The 20,630-nt window shown below is 44.0% G+C and overlaps 1 protein-coding gene across 5 annotated transcripts in view; it reads right to left on the bottom strand.

Annotated features, from left to right (window-relative positions):
• The window catches only part of F13A1 (coagulation factor XIII A chain), a 61,296-nt gene extending 49,668 nt beyond the window's left edge, over positions 1 to 11,628 (bottom strand). The window contains exons 1-3 of one of the 5 annotated variants that reach the window (XM_042049026.1): positions 11,495 to 11,628; positions 9,463 to 9,633; positions 3,371 to 3,559 (exon numbers count right to left, since the gene is read on the bottom strand). In XM_042049026.1, the coding sequence (XP_041904960.1) occupies positions 3,371 to 3,559; positions 9,463 to 9,610 (337 nt within the window). In that variant the 5' untranslated portion in view covers positions 9,611 to 9,633; positions 11,495 to 11,628. Of the gene's footprint in view, positions 1 to 3,370; positions 3,560 to 9,462; positions 9,634 to 10,508; positions 10,718 to 11,494 lie in introns of those variants that run through there. The other 4 variants (XM_042049027.1, XM_042049023.1, XM_042049025.1 and 1 more) reach the window with 4 other exon arrangements.
• Between the last annotated feature and the right edge of the window lie 9,002 nt (positions 11,629 to 20,630).

Below are 20,630 nucleotides of genomic sequence, written 5' to 3'. Positions count from 1 at the left end.
CTTATGAGAACAGAACCTTGAACCACTCAAAAAATTCTGCAGTTCAGGACAGTCTGGTCCACATTGCTTGGGGCAACATCCACACTCTTGGAGATACTCAAAACCTGTTCGCAGGGAAAGACCCAGAGATGCTGGAGAAGCTGGACCTGCTTTGACCAAGGGCTAGGGATGAGACCTACGGAGGCCCCTCCAATCTAGGTTATTCTATTCAACAGTTCTGCTGCACCATTTGAAATCTACTGCTCAGGCAGACAGAGTGCTCCTTGGAAAGGTCATCTTACAACAGCCTGCCAATATTTCTGTGTGTCCATCATTTTAATCTCCCAAACTCAGCACATTCCTAGAAGGTATACTCCTTTCAGTACAAAAAGCTTCTCTGAGCTCAAGCTGCCTCTGCTCTAGGGCTGTTGTCTGAGCCACTCCCTATGGATAGCTTCTGCCTGACAGTACCAAAGGGCAGGATTCACCTCTCCTGCCTTCGATGTTCTAGAAGTCAGAGTCTGGTCTATGAGAGAGACTCAATAGAGGAAGGAAAAAAAATCCAGAAGAGAGTTCATCCCACTTTAAGACAGCAGGGTTAAACTCTGCTTGGAGGTGCCTGCCTCTCCCCCTTGCTCACGGCAGCCTGGGCAAGAGCTTTGGACTGGGTTCTGCTGTTCAGGCAGTACAAGAGGTACAAGAGGTGTACAAGAGTACAAGAGGTGAGTGCCAGCTCTTCAGGAAGACAAACTGAAAAAAACTGGATGAAAATGGCCACATCTCCCTGTGACAAAAGGTTTGAGAGCACAGCACTGAGACATTCAGCAGGCAGTTGTCTTTTGTAACTAAGATAAATTTCCTTTCTCTTCTCAGCATTAAACATTGGACTTAATACTAAAAGGAGAAGTAGCAAGGGTCAAGCATGTGATTTCTGAATTTTCCTTCTCCATTGTGGACTGTTTTTGTTTTGCTTCCTGTTGCTAGCCTCTGAGAACAAATATACTGCATTTTCACCACATGTTCACAAAGAGAAACATTTGCAGAGTGCTGAATGTTGACCAGTTCCCAGAAGAGGAGCTTGAACACCTCCCGACTGAATCTCTGTGAGCTAAGTCCTTGCAACAAGAGGGCAGTGGTGTTCACAGAAGCAGACACTTAAAAAGCAGGGGAGGGCAATAGCACTGAACATCATCCTGTATCTGCAGCACTTTCCTGCAGCTGATTGTCAGCCACCACACATGGACACCCATCACATTTCACAGGAAGGACAGCAACAGTGAAGAACAGAGAGGGGAACAGAGAGGGGAATTCCACCACAGACTCAGGGCTAACTCCAAAGGAATCATTCAGAGCTGTGTTTATTGCAGAGAATCCCCTGGCTCAGGCTGTATTTAACCCCATTCCTACCATGGCTGAAGATGAGAGTATTTTTACCCATGCTTAGAGATTCAAGGTACCATGGATGGATGTGTTAGGAGAGAGCAACAGAAAAATAAGTGAATGTGTTCTCTTAATCAGATAGTGCAATGTCAAAAGAAGTGTTAATTTTCTTCTTCCAATATAGAATATCTGATTAAAACAAATGCAAACTGCACAGAGTGCAATAAAAACCAAATGTTCCATTTTCCACTTCTTCTTGATACAGCTGTTTGTTTTAAACATATAAAGATTAAGGGAACAATCTTGAATTTAATTAAATCCCAAAAGAACTAATGATATTTATGCATATTAAATTTTTAAAGGCACTCGTGGCTGTTCAGCCAATCATTCACTGGACTGTCATAACATGCCTTCCAACCCTAATTTAAATTAGAAAGAAGAGACCCATGAAAAAAAATGTGCAGACAGTAACATTTTCACTGCACATATGTTTAAGAGATAAACACCCATCTAGTTTTAGAAGGCAACAAATCTAATAAATGGCCACATCATCATAATTCAATGATGGAAAAGACTCAGCATTACAAATTTCAGAGCAGCATCTCACAGTAAAGTAAATTAAAACACCAATTATAACCTGCTTTAAAGACTTTATAAGGGGAACACTGATGTCTTAACACAGAAACTCCAAAATGAATCTAGATTAAGCTGGGGGTTTCCCAGAGCTGCGTTGTAGGGACCAGTATTTGCTGGGGGCAACTTTGGAGCATAGCAGGAAACCCTTTTGCTTCTCTCCTTTTCTAGTGAGGCTATGAGGTCATGCTCTTCTCTAGTCCTGTACCTTCAATGAGTACACAGGCACCTTAGGACCTGGGTCTCTGATGAAGACTTCTCAGCAAGAGGCAAAAAACTCTCTTGCTCTTTCAGCAATAAATCAAGAAAGTCTCTCAAATTGTCCTGAGTAAGTCTCTCAGCACTGGTGAGGCCACACCTCGAATCCCATGTTCAGTTCTGGGCCCTCACTACAACAAAGACATTGAGGTGCTGGAGCAGGTCCAGAGAAGAGCAAGTGAATTGGGGAAGGGTCTGGAACACAAGTCCTATGAGGGGTGGCTGAGGGAGCTGGGGGTGTTTAGCCTGGAGAAAAGGAGGCTCAGGGAAGACCTCATCACTCTCTACAACTGCCTGAAAGGAGGGTATAGCAAGGAGAGGGTTGGTCTCTTCTCCCAGGTAACAAGCAATAGAACAAGAGGAAATAGTCTCAAGTTGTACCAGGGGAGGTTTAGATTCGATATTAAGGAAAATTTCTTCACTGAAAGGATAGTCATGCATCGGAATAGACTGCCCAGAGAAGTCGTGGAATCACAACCCTTACTTGGGTACATAGTTTGGCGGTAAACATGGCAGTGCTAGGGTAACATGTAGACTCAATTATCTTAGAGGTCTTTTCCAACCTTAGTGATGTAATGATTCACAGTTCTGTTTCTGGTCCAAAATTACAGTCACTGAACTTTCTCTCTTGGTACTAAGTTGCTTGTGAATGCAGGCTGAAAAGTTGCAAGATTCTTCCACCCTGTGTAACTTCCCCTCTTTATGCAATCAGTATTTTGCTATCTCAGTTTATACACTCACCCCTCCCACCGCAAACAACAGACTCCTCCTCCCTACATCTCCTAAACAGTAACAAAAGATGTTTCCTGTTCCACCTACCTGTCAGCATTGCCATACAGCATTAACCAGATACAACTTTGAAAGCTCAAAAAAGTACAGCTTCTTACGAAACAGAAACCCCCACATTTTGCTCCTTCTTCTCTCACACAAAATTCTGCTGATTTTCTCAAGAAAGGATTCAAACCCTGTTTAGAAAAACACTTCCTTGCCTGTGGCTAGGCCTGTTTTTATGGTTTATCAATCATAACAGGAAAAGACCCAGCCATTAAGTTCTGTTGTGTTCATGTTTATGAGAGACTATTGCTTTACTGATAAGACACAACCTTTGCCAGGCACTCACCCATCAAAAACTCCAGCCAGAATTGGTCCGTCTCTGGCTTGTAGGGCCGGTTGAAGTAAATCTGGATTTGGAAAGACTGTCCCCGACGCACTATCAGCTTGGGGTTGTAGTACTTGTCAGTGTGGTGCTCCTGCTTGTTGATCTCATGAGGGTCCTTGAACATGTAAATATCCTCAACACGCAGGTAGTCTGCAGAGACACATAGATGAACAGAGGGGGAAGGAGTCAGTGTGTTGAAATGTCAGTATTGGTATCAACATCATTAGAGGCCATGTCCTCCCCTTCTCCGGAAAAGGGACACCATGCAACAAGAGCATGCTGGACCTGTGTGGGGCTTACATGCTCCTGGCTGAGCAGAGACTTTTGGACTGACACTTCTCTGTCCACCTGCTGTTGGGGTCTCCCCCCCTGCCATGTAGCCCTGGGAGATGGGCCCTGGTGGGGGAGACACGGGGTTTCCCTGCCGCTGGTCAGCCTCATTCCCCATTGGTTGTTTTGTGTTCCCCTGCACGGGCAGAAGGACCCTCGGGTCCCGTGACTGTGAGAGTTCCTGAGCAGAGCCCCGGCCATGCGGCTGGAGAAATAAGGATCTCTGAAACATCTGGCAAGAATCCGCCCATATATACTTCTTTTCCACGGGACTCCTGGTTTGATATATGCGTGTTACAGTAATCCCTGCTGTAACAACCTGCCATTTTCACAGAGGCTGCAAGGCTTCTAATGCATGGTGAAAGCAACCACAGACAGAGTAGTTAGGTGTTGGAAGGTGAATGTCCCCAAGGAGAGTCTGGCCCCCAACTTTCCATTGGCATCAGCTTTCCTCAAGTCTGGGCCTTGCTGTCACAAGTTTACGGGAGCAATTAGTGGGGCTTTGACAGCTGGGGCATCATGTCTCCTTTCTTGCAGGCCCCTACCTTGTAAAATGCAAATTCACAAGGGCTTTGTGACACTTAAATACATTGCTTGCAAAATGCTACTGGTACTGAGAGCTGAAGAGCCTGAGAGGCAGTTAATGATCTTGCACTCAGCTGAGAGCTTGGATTGCCTGTATTAGATAAGGTTTGGGTGTACTGCATGTCTAGACTCAGCTTCTCAGTACACCTCCACTGCTATTAGTGTCTTCTTATGAAAACTAAATATAACATTACAGCATACAATTACAGCATAGAGTTACAGGCAAGCAGCAGTAGGTATCTACAACATGCACAGGAAAAGCTTTGCTCCCTTCAATTTAGGGCTGTCTAAAGGGTTATAGCAGACTGGAAGTAGTTTGTTCAGCTAATGACCAGTGTGGGGTGGCACTGGGATAGCCACAGGTGCTCGCAGTCACCATAAGCGACATGACTGTACCACACCATGAATCTGCACAATGGGAGTATTCTCACACTATGAAAAACCACATGAAAAGGAACTGGATATCGTTCTTTTGCCTACATGCTTAGGCACATAATCATGAAACCTCTGCCAGGAGGAGCAGGTCCATTACTAGTCACTACCAGGAGAGAGACAGAAGAGTAAAGCTAGATTGGCAGCTCTCAGCTTGTTGTTCCAGGTGCAGACGGTTAGAAACAAGCTAATTCCTGCATTTTACACTTAGTGACAGAGCCAAACTCATGCCTGGCAAAAAGAGGTGCACATTTACAGCAGCTGGTGGAGCTGTGTGTACTTGTGATGGTGGCTAATTTGGCCTTCTGCTAAGCACACTGTGAGCAAGAATGATGTGCCCAGTAAGTGAGTCGGACATTCAAGTCACCGAGGGCTGAACACGGCCCCTTTCAGAGAAGCTCAGACTAGAGCTCTGCACATTGTTTTAATTTGTCAGTTCTTGACAAGCAGCAGAGCCCTGCAGTCAGCACCTTCCCTGGATGGGAAGCATGGTCCTTTACCTGCCCCAGCCTGGGCTCTGGGCAACAGCTAATGGGAGACAGGGGAGTAATGGTAGTGGGAGTAGGTCCCACTCCTGCTTGCATCACCCCTCAGATCCCTAGCCGTGTCTTTTAGGAAACAGAAGGAAAGGAATATGCCTGAGGACACAGAAAGATAAGGAACCTTTCATGGAAAAGCCCTGCATAACCGAACACAAAACCATCTGCCTCCTGCTAGCCCTAATCTGCAAAAAGGCTGGAATACTCTGTTCAATCCTGAGTCAGGCTTAAAGTCCCATGACAATGTTATTGTTATTCTCTGCTCAATTCATCAAGCTTCTGGAGTAACTTCTGTGAAAACCCACTGGCTTTAGCACTGGCTGAAGTTACAGAGATGTCTGCATGAAACACTTTGCTCAGAAATCTTTCTCATTGCCCCTCTCTGAAGTAGGGCATGTCTTCACCTCCCTCCTTGAAAAACTTACCAATGCTGTCTCAAAAATGCTGACAAAATTCACAATTCAATTACACGAGGCAGGAATTCCCAGTACAGGGTTAAAGCAGGGGCAGGGGAGGGGAGAGTCTCTCCCCTTATATGTCGCAACCCCATCTGGGCGGAAAGCACTGCAGGTAAAAGCTGTGTATTTTGGGGTTCTGTGAGAAGTGAAGTATCAATAAGAAATTGGCTCAGCTTCTCCCTCCTTCCAAGAAGGCATAAAACCAGAACTGAGTGTTTGTTTTATTTTCATCTCCTGTTCTGCAATAAAAGGCAATAGTGAACCCACCCTTCCTCTGCATGTCTTCAAGGCACGGCAGAGCTAAACCACCCGGGGCTTTCAGTTCAGCATTTGCTTCATTTTACCACAGGACTTTATATGGCTCCTGTCAGAACACAGCCATACACATCTGCAGAAAACATACTTCATTTTTGGTATCAGTGTTAAAATGTACATTAAGCTTGACAGATGAAGATAACCCATGGCTGAGCCTGTGCTAATTACAGTAATGGTAATTACAGAGGGCAAAACATGAGCAGGGTAATGGGATGTGCTAACACCAGCATCAGGGTGTGATCCAAAGGAAAGCTCCAGGCGATGCTCATCTATTTGTGACTGACAGGTGGCCATCGAGGCCTCCTTTGAAGTCAGGTCCACTTGAGGGTTTGCCTGTAGCCTGTTCTGTTGTTCAGTGCAAGAAGGTTTGCTGCACGAGAGGCAGCAGTGCGATTTCTTAAAGCTTTTGTAATGTTATGCTTGCAGGGAAATAAATGAGCACAAGCTTGAGCGGTTTTTCAAATAAAAAGAATAGCCTTCAAACATCAGGTTTCCTCGGACAAGCAGAGAGGAAGGGCTTTGAGTTACTAAAAAAACTAGCGTGAATTTCCAAAGGAAGTGCCCATCACTCCGCTAGCAGGGGAAGCACGAATGCCTGGCGAGTCGCCGGACTTTGCGAAGAAGGGCGGGGTGGCAGGGCTGCGTCCTCCCGCCGAGCCCACTCACGACACACTGTGGTGAGATGAGCTGGCCAGGACGAGCCAGAGGGAGGACACGGCACAGGGATGTTCCCGGGGACACAGGCTTCTCGCTGAAGAAGCGCTCCGTCCCCCTCAGGAGTATCTCCTCCCGCAGGCGAGCCGGCTCCAGCAGCAGGTAGCCCACTGACCGGGCTGGGGACGCAGCCGGCCCTGGCGGCCGCCGTGCTCGTCCCGGCTGTGATTCAGCGGAGTAGAAGTGGGTGTCAGCAGAGAGCTAGGCAAGCACAGGGTCTTACCTCATCCGAGAGTAGTAGCTAAAATAGGTCAAATGAATCACACCCTAAAAATGCCTGTTTCTTTCTGTTGGCTGTCAAGGGAAACGAGGGTGACTAGCTCAGCTGTAGACTCCTACACTGCACAGATCAAGGGCAGAATTCAGTTAAATTTAGGCATCTAAATGATGTGAGCCTGGTATGTAACTTCTTATTATGGCCAGTTGATGGCTGGTTGCTGCAGTCGGTGAAGCTGAGAGAAGGGTACAGATCACCATGGAGTTGACATCCAGTGACTCCCTGGACAACCTGTGCCCTCACTTCCACTCCCTGGATGGCTCTGTGTTGACTATGATCTGACACAAGTGAAGACACAGGTGTTTAGATGTTTATAGCAGGTGTCCAAAGGCTAGAAAACACCTCAGTTGTAACAGGAGAGATAAAAGCATTTGCACACTTTTTTCAGTGTATTATGGCAACAAAATCTGGGAAACACTACAGAAAAATCTGGACAAAGCAGAAGTGTAGGGGTGTGCAGGAGAAGGGGAAGGTGTCACAAGCAGCTCTCTGCCAGGATGTGCTCACAGCTCTAGAGCCCCGTCGTGCTGTGCTGCTCCTGCTCTACCCGTGGACACTCATTTTATCCCCCAAGCACAGCACTGAGAGTGCTCCGGGGCAAGCTCAGCTCCTGAATGTCAGGCTGAGCACCATGGGGCAATAAACCTTTAACGTGGTCTGACAGGTGACTTAAGCGTCCTACCCCAAACAATATGTCCAGGGACCACACTAACATCAGCTGGTAGCACCGGCTTAGATCACAGCTGATGTGCACCAAAACAGGAACACTGCTGCAGTCCCTTCAGGAACCTTTCCGGTGACCCTTCAGGTCACCCCTTGCATATTTTTGCTACAAGCATTGGAGAGAATTGCACAGCAGAGCTGATCCAGATGTACAAAAAGAATTTTGCTGTCACACACAGATTTATTTTCCAGCCATACCAGTCCCATAGCCAGGTTTACCCAATGTCCACACAAGCTCTTGCTTTGGACAAGGGATGTTTTTCTCAACAGGAGCATCACCATAAGGACATGCTGGGTTGCTGCCTCAACTCACTTGACCCGACATTCCTAAGTTGCCACTGCATTTCTGAAAAGCAGGAGGCTGCCACCCACAAGCACCACACTTCATTCAGAGCCTGATGTGAAGCACATCAAAAAGCAATAGGAATCTTTCTCCTGGTACTGGTGGGCTTTAGCTACAGGCTGCATTCCTTCTGAAGTATCCCACACTTAAACATCTCCAGTTTCGGTGAGCATATCAGGTTTGAAACAGTGTCTAGCCAGGACCTGCACTGCATTGCATTTGACAATTTAAACACACACACTTGCCCCAGAGCTACAGGGTTGTCAGAATAGGTTCAAGCAAAATTTCTGCAGTCTTAACATGCCAGTTGCTTTTCTCAGGCATTTTTTAAAAATAAATGCTTTTAAAAGAAATGTGTGTGTGCTAAGATGGGGGTGGGGCAGGGCGTGTGGGGAGGGTGGCTAAGGCACATGATTAGGATTACAGAAATAATGCTTTGCAACTTGTCGCTTAAAATCTCTTTGCCTGCTTCCCAATGTGTGAAATTCAGTAATTAATTCTTGTCCACATTTATTAAGCACTCCTTCAACTCTTGAAAATTCCCCTATGAGCATTAAGTAGTATTACATCCAGCTACCCTGAGCTGCCACGTTCAACAAGTTCTGCTGTTCAATTCAAATAGGCAAAAAATTTAACATCATTTCATTAGTGAGTCATTCAGAAGTTAATCCTGTTTTCTTTTAACCAAATCTTACATATTTTTTATTTCTGGTTGACTCCAAAGAGCTGACACTGGGAACAAAACTTTGATTTGTCTATCCTCTACCATGGCGTTGTTTTGTTTTCCCAGTCAAATGATTGAAACATTTTTCACAGGAGAATAAATAATCATATGGGTATTCCTTTTAGTCTCATGCTATTTTTTGTGAGTGAGCTGAATGTCTATAGCAAAAGTTTTCCCTGACAGACAACATTTTGCAGCAGTTTCACAGGCAGTTTAAGGCCATATAAATGAGAAGGGCCATTAAGAGTACAGACTCCTTCTGGCCCTTTACTCCAATGCTGCCACAGCCGTGCCTGAAGCCAGCAGATTCCTAAAGCAACTCTGTGATTACGATCAAACTGGGAAAACCCATTCTTGCCTTTTTTTTAACCAGTCTCACAGTTCAAGCTGAAAATTGGTCACTCAGCTTCTCCACTCCTCGTTTTCCCTACTCATAACCCGTGTTAACATTTCCATGCATACAGGTGGTTTCAGTAAGTTTTCCCATAAGCAGCAAGAAAAACTGAGTTGGAAAGATGTAAGGAAAAAGTGGTTTGGATTTAGTTCACAGATCTGTGCTGAGAAGAGTATGGAAGATGTAAGAATAAATTTATGGCTTAATTATACACTGTACCTCTAGGATTAAATCCTCTAGGTATCAATCCAAAAGCCTCCATCTCAGGGACCTCATTTTCTTCATCATTGGAGTTGTTTGGTGGGATGGCTCTTCTCCCGTTCAACGGAAGTTTCTTCTCCTCGTTAGTGCTCATTGTTTCAGACATCCTGTACTAAAAAAGGTGTAATACTATGAAAGAAAGAGTGCAAGGAAAAAGCAAACATGAGCTAGCATGGTACGTGCAAGATGGGAGAAGCCAAAAGCAATGTGGGGTGTCAGTGAGCTACACAATTTTGACTTACATAAATAAAACCTGAGAGGGAGAAAACATCAGTCTAATGATAAGTACAGCTCTCTAAGGATTGGAAGGCATTTTGTGTTCATCAAAACACATGAATAAGAGAAGAAGGAGGGGGTGGGAGAAGGGGAGGGAAGTCTAACACAGAAGTATTTGCCTAGGAGAAGCAAGGCACTAAAAACATTAGGAAGTTTCAGGTAAAAGAACTGGAAAATCATTCACTCTCTCATACTCCATAACAGCATTATTGAATCCAAAATAGCAGATTATATTTTCAGAAAGTGCATCACACACTACCTCTCCCTAATAAAAATGGCATTATAAGTCATACTTCAATCAAGCCAAATACTACAGCCTACAACAGTCTGTGGATGATTAGTGGAGAATTGTATTTTTGTCCCTATGCACCCAGACAATCCACTTTTGAGAAAAAGAGGGGGAGGGGGGAAGAGAGAGGGGAGTAAATGGAAAAAAAGGAAAAGAAAAAAGCACTTATCCACTTATTTCTCTCCCACTAATGTCCTTAAGGGAAATCTTAGATGTAGGCTGATCAGAGACTTCTTTTTGAGCTACTCAAAACTGCTTTCACATCTATTTCAGTGTAAGCATGTAGCAGTAAAAAAGCCGTGCCACCCTTCTAAGAAAATATTAATGACTGAGAGGAAAACTTCTTCCCAAAGCCCCTGAAAACAGCAATTGAAAATGTAGAAATTATTTAATAGAAGTAAGCTCCAAAAGGAAGGGGTTTTTTAGTTATCAAGGGTACCTTCTTTTCAGACAGTCTTTTTTTTTCCTTCTCCCTTGCAGAATTTCTGCAGTGCAATGGAAGCAGGGAAAAAGCTGGAGGCTTTTAAGTAACCTCTGTATATCCTCCTCCTTCCTGTTGCAATAGGACAGTGCTGAACGGTTTGTCAAGCCCTCCCCATGCCACCTCGGAGGATCTGCCACCACAGCTGGCATGTTTTTTTTTCCTCCCTCCCCTCCCTGCCTGTCTCACTGCAACTCTGCTCACCAGGAGCATTTCAGGGTGTTTGTGCTAAGGAAACAACTTGGGCACTGAAGTTGCAGTTCTTTTTGAGACAAAGTAGGAGTGCTTATGGCACAAGAGCATATGAAGTGGGAGACAGGAGAGGATTTTCTGACAGACATAGTCCAAGAAGCCATGCTTACCATGTTGCCAGACTTTGATGGTGTCTGCCTCAGGGAGCCTATGATGCAGCTTCGTGTGCAGGTTTTCAAGGGTCCTCCCAGGCAGACACAGGGATGGTTCCCTTGCTTAGTCCTCACAGCAGTCCTTTCAGAGGACTGCAGGACACATGAACATGGAGAGCTCATTGTCAGCCCAGCTTTTTCTAGAGACCTTGTGCTGCCCAGGACAATGAAGGTATTTTGCACCACACAGCTATATTTGGGTCAAATGATCTTCAGCTCTTGCCCATGATAAAATGTGCATCACCTAACAGGTCTGGGACAGCAGCTTGTGGGAGCTTTTCAACTTCATGTCAACTTTCTTCAGTTTCACCAAGCTCTAAGGTAACTGGGGACTGTGTGACACCTCCTCTGTCAGACAACTCCACAGGCCAGTGGAGCTACATGGAGAAAAGGCAATGGACAGGGAAGAATTCAGGCAGGCCTATGTTCTGCCAGCTGCTGCTGTTTGGCAGCAGAGGTAGAAACCACCTACTGAGAACATTCATGGGCAGTGGACAGCCCCTCTTACATACATGGGACCCACCAAGGGCACTTACTAACCTCTGCTGCAGGGCAGATGAAGGAACAAGGAGACACAGTGAAGAGGATTCTACCGTCTTTCAGGCAGCTATGTCTTCTCACCCCATAGCACCAGAGCCTCAAACCTCCACTGGCTAAACACCACTGAAATCAAGCCAGGGGGCAGAGAAGGAAAGAATTGAGTCACATTCCTGTAATGGGAAGCAGCAAGTAAATCATCTGGAAGACAGGACCTCCATCCTACCTCCCTGGGGGTTTCCCAGCCACAGCAAGGTGGTTCCACAGAGGTCAGGACACCTGCAGAGTGTGGGTCAGAGATCCGAGCTGGGCACCTGGGAGCAGCATGGCACTGCAGCTGGGATAAGGAGCTTGCTAGGGCTGATTGCCAAGGCACAGCATGGGGCTGCAGCAGTTTTGGGGGCAGCCTGGTTACCTGCGCGTAAGTGTTGCACTACGCTTTCTCATAGCTGAAGGGTACAAGAAGACTGCTGAAGACTGTTTGGCTTGTAGCACAGAAAGCCACCTGGCTGGAGCACTCCCCTTCCCCTGCCCTGCTCCCCCAGGAGTGCAAGCACCCTGAGGGGACAGATCTGATCCCATCACACGCATCCCAAGCTGCAATTGCCATTGACTCACTTTTTCACAGATGGGCCCTGTGGTAACCATCTGGAGAGCAAGCAGCACCCCTGGCACCCGGGAACACAATGAGCTTTCTGGGGGAGGAGGCTGGTTGCCAATTTTCTTTTCTTTACTTTTTTTTTTCTTTTTTTTTTCCCCTTGCATCCACATTTCTGTGTGGCATGTTATGCTTTGTGCCTCTCTCTTCCACTTCCAGCCAGCACTTCAGTTCCCAAAATTGCAGCTGCTGCGAAGATGTTACAAAAACTGATATAAATATTGCCTCGGTGCCATGCCTGCTGGAGGCCTGCAACACAAATAAGAAACACCTTCTCCCAAGGAAGTCATGTGCTTCCCCAAGTGGCTGCAGTGCTGTCAGAGCCAGGAGGAAAACTTTCCATCAGAGTGAGGACTGGAGCGAGTGGATGCAGCAGAACAGATCCCGCTCCAGCCATCGCGCCTGAGCAGGCAGTGGTTGCAGATGTCTCCCCGCACCCAGGCACGTCACCCTGGGGCTTTCGGCAGAAGCCACCAACCACGCAGAAAGTAGGGAGGCCAAAATTTTTGGTGGCAGCGGCAGGAGTGGGACTTTGCATCCAGGGAGAGTAATGTTTTGTAGGCTGTGATTTATTTATTTCGTGGGGAGAGATGTAAATTCATGTGTATGACAGCTCCAGATGGCAGGTATTTTCTCATTACCTTGACTTCCTAGCATTTGCTATCCCTTGCCTATTAGACTGCATTGGCCTTAATTTAACTTCCGTGGTTCCAAACTACTGACGTCAGGGCTGATGCAGGAGGGGGTACAGAAAGCACGAAACCCTGATTTTCCTGTAGGGCGTTATATTTAATGAATGATGCACTGGGATGACCAGTGGAAGAGCGCTCTCTTCCTGAAGCCACTTCTACACTGCACCCTGTGGGGAACTGTGAGCCCATACCCATTTCTCAGAGCAGCTTTCAGATGCTCATGGCCTTTGCCAAAGGCCTTTGCAGTCACAGGCACCCTTCCCACAGCAGTAGACTTTGGATGATGGACAGCCCTTCCTCATTAACCCCACAGAAAAGCCCTTAAATGGCTGCAAAGCTTGCACCCTAAAGGGTTATCTAAAATGCACTTTCCTGTTGTTGCTAGAGCCAGTGTTGTTCTGTTCCAAGTCCTCCCATGCCAGACAAGAATTTGTGGGGGAAAAAACACACAAGTCAGTAAAGCTTTACAGCCAGAGGAGAGGGTATGCCAAGATCTGTCACAGGCAAACTGATCAACCAGGTGCTCACATAAATGGGCTGCTGTGCTGTGTGCCAGCGTCTAGATGGGGGAGATGTTTTGCCTGCTGTAGCTACACCAAGCACTCCTCGGGAGCAGCTGAGCATTGTAAAGCTCTCCAACAGGGTGGTTTCATTTCTTCTTCTTTTTTTAAAATGTTACCCCCGTGCCACTTGCAGTGTGGATGGATGTACGGATGCACTGGAACATTATACTACAGCATGTGCACAGGAGTACCTGCCAGGACATCATCCTCGAGAAACCAGACTCTCTCAACTCTGACCTTCTATACATAATAACACAACTGTGCCTCTCTCTTGTCATCTCAGAGCTTTACTTAGGAACCTGCACTCTTTCTTAGATGATCAAGTCTTGTCTTCCTGCTTCCTCTGCATCTGTACTTGTCTCCCAGAAATTCATGTTCCTCTTCCTATGATGCTCTGCCTCTCCAAAGCTGCAGGCAGGGTAGAGCAGATGTTAGAAGAAAAAAAACCAAACTAATAAAAATGTTATTTTTAAAGAAGGAAATTTTAGAAACCTTCATTTGGTGGTTTGGTTTGGATATTTTTCTTTGGTTTTCTTAAAAAAACAAACCCAGTTAATATATCTGTGTGTAGCAGCAGCTCTGGCTGCCACACACAGAGCAATATATTTTAAGTTAATGCTGAAAATTCAGAAGGCCCAGCTCTGAAATATGGTATGTGTACATGTCTGTATGTGTGAAAGAGGGGCAGAGGCAGAGAGAGATAAAATGGCAGCTCTTCAGATGGCAGAACATTTGGAAGGGGATATAAGGCCAGTGTTCAAAAGATATTGTTGCAAATGTTTCTGTTGCAGGAAGAAAAATACCATATATGTATATCTTCATACACATATTTTTCGAGGAAAACACAGCTTAGGAAATTTTACTCTTCTTTGAAAAATTGTTGTTCCAAACTGAAAACCTAAACTCAAACTGTAGATCTTTACAAGCATCTACATCTGTGCTGGCCATCTTAGGCTCCCTTTATCCTCCGCACAGATCTAGTCTAGGCAGTGATTCATCTCCTCCTACAGCAGACATGTAAATAGGTCAGATGAATCATGGCCTAAAAGTGCCTGCTCCCTGTATTGACTGCAAAGGGAGCTTGGGGTGATGGGTTTTGCCATATGTGTCTACACTGCTGATGTCTGCAGTGAGATGAGATATATCCTAGGCTAGGTACAGAAACAGAAAAGCATTTTATTTTGGTCTTGAGGCCTAACTTTCAAGTACTAAATTATCCTTTACTTTTATAGAAATACTGCTGCAAGTCACTATCAGTGATACACAGTGTGTTGTTCAATACATTTTTTTTCTATCAGAAAAAGTCTGCCACTGCCAGTTTTATAAAATGTATTTCTTACAGTCAGCGTCAGATTACAGTAAAATGCATACAAGTTTGGGAAAACACATGCATCTTTTTATACACATTTGTGAAGCTGTTTTGTTTCTTCAGACAGAAATATAACAATACACGTAGTAACTGCAGCAAAATAATAATAATAATAACAATAATAATAATAATAATAAGAAGAAATATTATGAACATAGAATCCAGGTTCCTGCTCCTATTCTTAATCAGATCTGAACCCAAAGAATTTTGTTGGTTGGATTATAGGGACTGCCCTAGTTTCTTACAGGAAGAGTAAGAGAGAAGTCAAGCAAGGGCAGAGGGGTCTGTCATAAGGGGCAATATTCACAGTCTCCAGCTAAATCTACTGGTTTATGTTTTGCTGGAGTTGAGGACTTAAAGGATGAAAGAACATCTCTCAAAAATGGGATTAGACAACTTCTCTGCTGGCCAGCTGACCCAGAGGCTGACAGGGACAGAAAGGCTATGGACCTCAGATAGTTATTTCAACCCCAGAAGAAAAGGGCAGGACATCCAAGCAATGCCATAACTACCTAGAGACTTAAGCAGGAAAGGCCATTTTAGGTAAAACATTTGTCTGAATAAATTTCACCATGGGTGCCATATGTTTGGGCCATGCAAATATTCCTATCTAAAGCAATTGTTTCAGTTTTCTTAAGCCCACCTACCCAAACCAGCTCTTGGCCTGGGGATCAACCCTACTTGATCTGTCATGCAAAAAGACATAAGACTGAGAAAAGAGACTGTAACTTGAAGAGCAGGGGAAACAGAGGGGAACAGAGTATGATTCCCATTCACAGACTATTCCCAGGTATCTACCCCCTTTCGAACAGCCACTATATCTAGAGAGAGGCAGAACAAACAGCATATTCAGTGTGGTAAGACTTTGTCTATCATTCTTGCTATATACTCACAGAGCTGCTTGAATTTTGTCCAGTACATCAGTCTCCTTATAGTGAAGGCTGATTCCACAATACTGAAACTTTTTCAAGAGAATGGCAATTGATTTTGGTAATATAGTTAGTAAGAAGTTACCAAAACATGCTTAGCTCTGACTTTAAAATTTTAGGGTTTAAGTTTAAAGCCAGGCTGCAGTCCTCAGGTAGTGGGATGTTTATGGCAGAACAGGCTTGTAGGGAACATTAAAGCTCCTGCAAAGACTCAGCTTGACCTTAAGTAGCTGCAGCTTAGTTCTGCACCCAGGCTGGTTACTGCAGAGCTGCAGCCCTCAGCTCCAGAGGGGCTCATTTATCATGTACAGCATCAGATGCAAATGATGGTGCTGTGTCCAAACTACCATGGCTCCTGGACTTGCCAAGAATCATCTTGGATACATCAAAGGCAGAACCAACAAGCCAAGGGAGACCCAAACCACCTACAAGCACAAGCACAGGGTCTGTGTCCTGCATTCCTGAAGCACTTGCAGCAGAGACCTAGTACAAGACACTTGAGATGTCCCTACCTAAGTCCAGTTGGACTGAGCAGGGTTCAGTAGGTCCGGGTCTACTTTATACACAGATGAATACCCTTGTTGTACTGCTCAGCTGAGAAGCATGTTCATGGAACATTGCATCTCAGCCAAGAAGCTAGACCAGACCACAGCTCTTTTCTGTATCCAGGCAGTGGTAATACAAACCCAGGCAATCCCGGCAGTTGCTTCTAATTAATTTAGTAACATATGTGGACATGCAATATTTCAATCCTAATGTCTCAAATAGTTTCAACATTACTGACACAGAATGTTTCAAGTATGCTCAATTACAAGATTTCTGGAATTAAAGATCTCCTAAATTTCATTAAAAGATAAAACTTCCTGTTCCAGTTCAGAACAAAAATATATTTTAAAATGCCTTAATGTCTTGTAGAACAGCTTTTCTTCTTAATACAAACACAGATGCAGTGTGTAGGCCCATACACAACAAAACACTTAAGCACATCTTAACTTCAGTCGTGTAATTCCATCTTCAGGCATGTGCCTAAACCCTGTAATGGGCTCAACTCAACCAAACCAAGGCTGTACAATATCTGTTTGTACAGAAACACTCAAGCTGCCTGCTGATGTTGCATTTCTGCAACATGAAGTTGCAGTTTAACATGTTTCTACTGCAATTGCTTCTTGACCCTTTCAAACATGGTTGCCAGTGAAGGTTGTTGATTCATTTTTCAGTCCCGAGACTGACCTTATCTCTGAGCAAATGAGCTGAGTAATTGTTTATTCAAGGAAATGTGCAATCTTTTGAGAAATAGGTTCAAATGTGGATTGTACAACATTGCAACTTGTTGGATTGTTAATGGCGGATGTTCTGGAGGGAAAAGCGAAATCAAAAGAATGAATCATTATCCAGATGAAGTTCAAAAGCAATTCAAAATTTGTTTCATAATCACAGATGTGTGCCAAATAAACCCATCCAGCACAAGCTGTAGGCTTTGATTTTTGTGAAGTCTGCAAGTTCTTTCCTTTGCTATTCCCACTATAACCTTTGCAGTGTGCCTAAAAAAAATAATAAAAAAGTTAGAAGAAATTATTGCCTTCTAAATGCTCCATATACCTGTCTCTTTCTACAGTGCTGTGCTGCATCCACAAAATTACTGTCAATGTGCACAGTGGAATACAAATACTTTTCCCTTTGGGCTTGTAGTGAGCTCATGGTTGGAATAAAGATAAAAGTCAGAGCAGCTGAGAGTGCATCTCAGGCATGCACCCACAGCAAGGTCCCTGGCCCCTCCGCTGAAGTGAAAACCCTATGATACAAAGAATAGGCATGCACAGTACTTCTCTTACTCATCCAGAGTCTCTGTAAATCCTGTCAGGGCTGAACAAAGTCCAAGGTAATAACCATGGTCAACAGGTGCTCTCTCCATTTGAGGCTTATCCATCCTCTCACACAATTCCACCTCTGATGGTGTGCCCCTGACAGATCAACCCTACAAAGTTTTAGTTGCACTGTTTAGGCTGTGAGGTTGCAAGAAGGCATGTTAGGACAAAATTCTGCAGGCAGATACCTTGTCCTTGATCCCTTGGTCTCTCTCTGGTCTCTGGCCCATTTCTCTCTCAGCTGCAATCTTCACAAACTCTTGCAGCTACCATAGGAATGGTATGATCTTTCACTCTTTTCCTTTCAAGCCCTTTTCTTCAACAGCCTTACACTGCTTTCAAAACATCGATGGTTGGTTGCTGGGGGAGCATTTACTGCTTCACTAATAGATTGGAAACTCGTCTGGAAAGCAGCAGTACAAACAAAACAGGAATTGATCTTTTATATTAAATGATCTTTTTTTTTTTTTCAGAAAGGCCCTTGGAATTCTTAATCTTCAGACTTGTAAAATATTATAGTTTGTTCAACTCATACAAAAAGAAAGGGTTTACTGGCTGTAGTTGACATGTCTTCACCCAAGTTCACTGTTTGCCTGGCATTCGTCCTGAGACTCTGTAGTTCCTGTAACTTACACAAATAATTCCTTGCAGATGTGCATGAAACATGGTATAAACAGCATGTTAGGAAACTATAAGAAAAGTGGTGAAAGTTAGGTTGAAGAAGTAGCCGATGGAGTAGCCAAGAGCATAAGCATACTTCAAAGGCATCCATTGGAACACACAGGTGGAAATGGGTTCTTTTAAAGTCCTGTCCCTTAAAATGGCCCATGTCACCATCTTGCAGTCGGATTTACCACCTCTCCCTCGCAAGTCACAGATAATCAATGAAGAGAAAGAATATCATAGCACCACAGAGTTTCTAGTCAAGGATAATGAGAACCAAGTAACTTGAACAAATGGCTTTAGAATGACCAATAAGCTGAATTTCTTGGCATTATTATTATACAATACATTTTAACCAGGAACATGCATTCACTAAAAGCAAAGTTGATTTGTGGACCTCTGAAGGAAAAAGTTGGGGCAAATGAGCAAATTGGAATGGCCTACTTGTTCAACTTTTCCCATTGGTAGGGACAATGTCTTACTAATACTTCTGTACCTGCTGACAGTCAGTGTTCAACTGTTGAATCTCTAGTTCAGTGACACTACTGTCACCAGCATTTTCTGTTGCATTCAATGGCAAATATAATTTTTTGTGCCTGTTACTTGAAAAACCAATAGGACCTCTTCAAGAAATGTGGTTCAAAATGAAATGCTTGATTTGTGGGTATAAAAATTATGAAAACCCTTGGAACGTGTAGAGAGGCCAGTGTTGCGTTATCTAATGAACACGACTCTAAGGTCGTGTTTATTCTCACAAATACCACAGCTTTTCACAAAGGCAACAGAAATATGCATGCAAAGCTGCAGCAATAACGCAAATTATGATCTAAACTCACTGGAGCCATGATATCTTTTAGAACAAACTCCTATCAGAACTCCTCATCTTCACAGCTCTGAAGGCTGAAAACATTACACCTTTTCAAGACTTTAACCACACCAAAAAAAGAAGTGCCATCTCACTGTAATAATGTTGTCTTAATTATGTACAATACTTAGCACTAGTTTTACATCAGATGAGTCATCATAGAAGCTTGTACTTTACTGTTTGACTAAATCCCACAGCACTTAAAACTCCCTGCAGTGAGAACCTACCAGCTTGTGCTCAGCTCTTTTCTCAGACCATATCTGCTGGATCCTTTGGGGAAGGTTGGTTTGAAGGGTGTTGGCTTAAGATGAGCAGACACTGTGGCTGGAAATAAGGTCTTGGAGTCAGTAAGAATATGCCAGAAAAGTGTCTTGAAAGCTGCTCAGGTGTCCGTGCTTCTCCAGTCATGTCCATTTTAATTAACTGGGATACTAGAAATCACAGAGATGAGTTTCGTTCCTCTCTTTTTTAAGAGCAGTTTATCTTCTGAGTAGAAAGGTGTTAAATTTTTGTCATCTTGTGCTGTTTGTTGTAACAATTAAGACAATGCCAAACATGTAACTGAAACACTTGCAGTTATTTATGGAATTATGGAATCCCTCTTCACTTGTTTTACACTGTCTACTCTTTTACTGCTAAAAATAATCCCACAGAAGCAGATACCTTTCATTTTATGAACAATTTTTACCACTGGGGTTTTCAACAAGATAGCATGGTCTGCTGGGCACTTCTTCATTTGTGCAGATTTTTTCTCCTTCCTGTGTTTTGGGGCTTGATCAGATCAGTGAAATTTCCTGGTAAGCACAGGATCTTTTCCCAGGTCCTTCTAAATACTGATGCCTTGGAGAATACTGGCTATTCTCAAGTCTGTTGTTACTTTGACAGTTCAGCTTTCTTCATCTGAAACATATGAATAATATCCCTTTTGAGCCTTCATAAATGGTGCTGGAAAATTCAAAGTAAAAACACACTGGTTTTTTTGGGTTTTTTTTTTAATAACGTTAAAGAGCAGATGGACTTGTAGCAGAGTATACTGCAGTCTTCATTCACAGTCATCAGGAGAGGGAGGTTCCAGCCTCTTTGAATCTCTGTCTGGAAGACCACGTGGGAAATTTAATGTCAGACATTGTGAAAAATTGGTCCCATCTGCCTCCCCTCCTTCACCCAACAGATACACAGAGTGCCTGAGTACCTGGCTATCACTGCTGAAGCCTCTCTCTATGCAAATGACAAATATTCTACTCATTAAACCTCCCTGTAATGAATGTCCTGCTATGGCAACTTCCAAGAGACTCTTGATTAATTGAAAGAAGCAAAACACTTCATGTTGAAGCAACAGCTGGTCATGGTACTTACCAGTATCAGCTGATAGTCTAAAGACATACACTTCACCAGGAAGCTTTCACTCCTACACATTATTTAAATAGAAGTTGTTTTTTTGCAAACTTGGTACCTCTAAACTGAAGTCTATTACATTTGGCTTGTACAGTCCTTCTAGTAAACAGTGTTTTTTCAGTATCTTACCAAAAACTTTA

This window comes from Corvus kubaryi, unplaced genomic scaffold, assembly GCF_017639235.1.
Source record: "Corvus kubaryi isolate FWS band 111438036 unplaced genomic scaffold, C.kubaryi_AGA036_p1.0 69, whole genome shotgun sequence".
Taxonomy (NCBI): domain Eukaryota; kingdom Metazoa; phylum Chordata; class Aves; order Passeriformes; family Corvidae; genus Corvus; species Corvus kubaryi.
This window is presented reverse-complemented; position numbering and strand designations above follow the sequence as displayed.